The sequence below is a fragment of the Antrostomus carolinensis genome, unplaced genomic scaffold (assembly GCF_000700745.2).
Source record: "Antrostomus carolinensis isolate BGI_N321 unplaced genomic scaffold, ASM70074v2 scaffold26701, whole genome shotgun sequence".
Lineage (NCBI taxonomy): Eukaryota > Metazoa > Chordata > Aves > Caprimulgiformes > Caprimulgidae > Antrostomus > Antrostomus carolinensis.
In genome coordinates this window covers 39,548-42,085 of record NW_010292411.1, presented here as the reverse complement: position 1 = coordinate 42,085, position 2,538 = coordinate 39,548, and the positions used below count along the sequence as shown (strand labels likewise).

The 2,538-nt window shown below is 44.8% G+C and overlaps 1 protein-coding gene across 1 annotated transcript; it reads left to right on the top strand.

The window, feature by feature from the left end:
- Window positions 1–514: 514 nt before the first annotated feature.
- On the top strand, window positions 515–2,003 carry LOC104531920 (hemoglobin larval subunit beta-1-like). Its single transcript, XM_010176963.1, is given in 3 exon segments — window positions 515–688; window positions 1,891–1,915; window positions 1,918–2,003. Coding segments are annotated over 3 exon segments (285 nt in total).
- Window positions 2,004–2,538: the final 535 nt, after the last annotated feature.

The following is a 2,538-nucleotide window of genomic DNA, read 5'->3' as shown; positions in this document are numbered from 1 at the left end:
TTTCTTCTATTCACCTTTCACATATCCCTCCCTCAGCTGAGACTTTGATCACCTCCATATACACGGGTTGGTCTAAATGCTATTTCCTGCTTATCATATCTTTACCACTCCCTCTGGCTTTCCTGTATATAAAATCTTGTGCCTGGATCAGCCTCAAAATGTGTTATGTACTGCTCTTTCCTTCTGCAGTCTACACAACCCGAGGACAGTTAGGCTCAGAAATGCAGCTATAAAATGCTAGTAGTATCCAGTGGCTTGGCTCCCCGGGGTGATTTATTCTAGAGGGTTTTGCCTTAGTGTCCTACAGCCCCAGCCCTGCTTTTAGAGAAGTTCTGGGCTCCCCCATACAAGAAAGACATGGACATACTGGGAAGAGTACAGTGAAGGGCCACAAAGATGATGAAGGGACTGGAGCTCCTCTCTTAGGAGGAGAGGCTGAGAGAGCTGGGACTGTTCAGCCCAGAGAAGAGAAGGCTCAGGGGGGATCTTATCGATATGAATATCTGAAGGGAGGATGCAAAGAAGACAGAAACAGTCGGATCAGGTCAGGGGCCATGGCAAGAGGGTTTTCACTGCCATCAATGACATGGTGCAACACCTGGACAACTCTGAGGCTTTTCTTGGGATAGCTAACCCACTCAGCAAGAAACATGGCACCCAGCTAAAGACTGACCCCAAAAACTTTAGGGTGAGCCAGCAGTCCTCTTCCCAGGGGGTGTAATTGTGATGGGAGGATGTCTTCCCCTTTGAGGGGTAGAACTGAGGAAAACAGGCTTTGTATATATAAATACATATATGCTTCAGAGAGTGGAGATGGTGGAAGGTGAGATGGCTGGTGGTGGAAGGTAGCATGAATCTGGCATCTGTTGGGAAGAAGGCTGTGCAGCAGATGCAATGCAGGCAGGTCTGCTTGGGTGGGAGCTGCAGAGCTGCCCATGAGTTGTAGTGGGTTTTCTCAGTGCAACAGGATTCCCATGCTTGTCATTTAATAACAAGACACAGAAAAGAAGCTTAACACTGCACTTTAGTTCTTGATGTCTGTTTTTCTCTAGTAACAGGAACTGAGCTTTTATAGGACAACTAAACCAGCTGTTATCCAGCAACAATGGCAACAGCATTGCCATCACTGAACAAACACAGGTAAGAGACATGGGAACAAGCGACTTGCCCAAGTCCACCTAAGGTCACTAGCAGAGTGCATTTATTACTATTTTGTCTGCCTTACACAACACAAAATGCAAAACCAGGCACATTCTGGTAAGGGTCACTCAGGCGCCAGGAAGGTGGTTTTCAAAGCACTGGCCCCAATTTTCAATAGGTGAGAATTTCTGCTGGGAGAGGCTCTGAAAAGACTTTGTCAGGGTAAAGCTGCACACAAAATAATAAATGCTGCACAGAAAAGGAGTTGACATTTCAAAGTATACCACCTACCTAGCAACCGCAAAGACAAACAAATCCTCATTGCTGCAGAGTGATAGATAGCTAATGAGCAGGAAAGATTAGGAAGAAACTTACCCCCCACACCATGTATTCCATAGGTGCCCAACATGGGGCTCCTTGTGGCCTCTGAACATTTTGGACAGTCCACTGCCAGGAGAAGAGCTGCAGTAGATGTACCAAGTGAACTGGTCCTGTACAGCTGTCTTTAAGTGATGGGTTCAGCCAGCATTAACTAGATACAGGACAATAAAAAAAAAACCAGCAGCAGTGACTGTATACAGTGACTGTATTTTTTGGCAAATTCTATAATGTACCTGATTTTCCATGACCTGTTACAAGCTCTGCACGCTATATGCTGCAGGCTTGTTCTTGTACCCCTTTCTGTTTGTTCTTGTGCTTCTAATGTGGGGCAAGTTCACACTGGTTGTTTCTTCCCTTCTCCTTGTTTAGGTTATCTATGACATTATCTTTCAACTGATGGAGGAGACTGCAAAGCTTCCTTTGAGAAGGTGACCAATGAAATCTGCACTCACATGAACAACGTCTACAAAGAGGAGGGTTGATGAGGAAGTGCAACCTCTAGGCTCATCAAAGGTCTCATAAGCACTGATTTGCTGCTTTTGGTCCTCCTCCACAGCTGGAAGAATGAAAAAATAAAAAATCAAACAAGAAAAAAGCTTATATAATGTAGATACTGATGTCAATAATTTCCTTAGCAAATTGAGTTTCTACAGCTAAATGAAACACACAGATGCATCAAAGCCAACCAACAAATACTGATGTGCTTTACAGCTTTCGTGCTCCAGGTGGGTTCCTCTGGCCACTATCCTTGAAGGCTACACTTTAAGACAATGACTTTAAGCTTGCTATTCCTGAAAGACTCACTCCCTCCAGCAGTACCAGTCCAGTGAGGCACCAGCAGCTCTTTATCTCAGCTACCACCTCCCCATCCTCATGAATGATGAGCAGGGTACCATTTTGAAGCATCTCCAGGGAGTTTGTAGAGTTCATTATTTAAGAGGCATGGGTGTGGTTTTGTGTTTGAACTAAAACAATGTGGGGAGTGATGTATGGGAAATACTAATGTCTGAGAAGGAC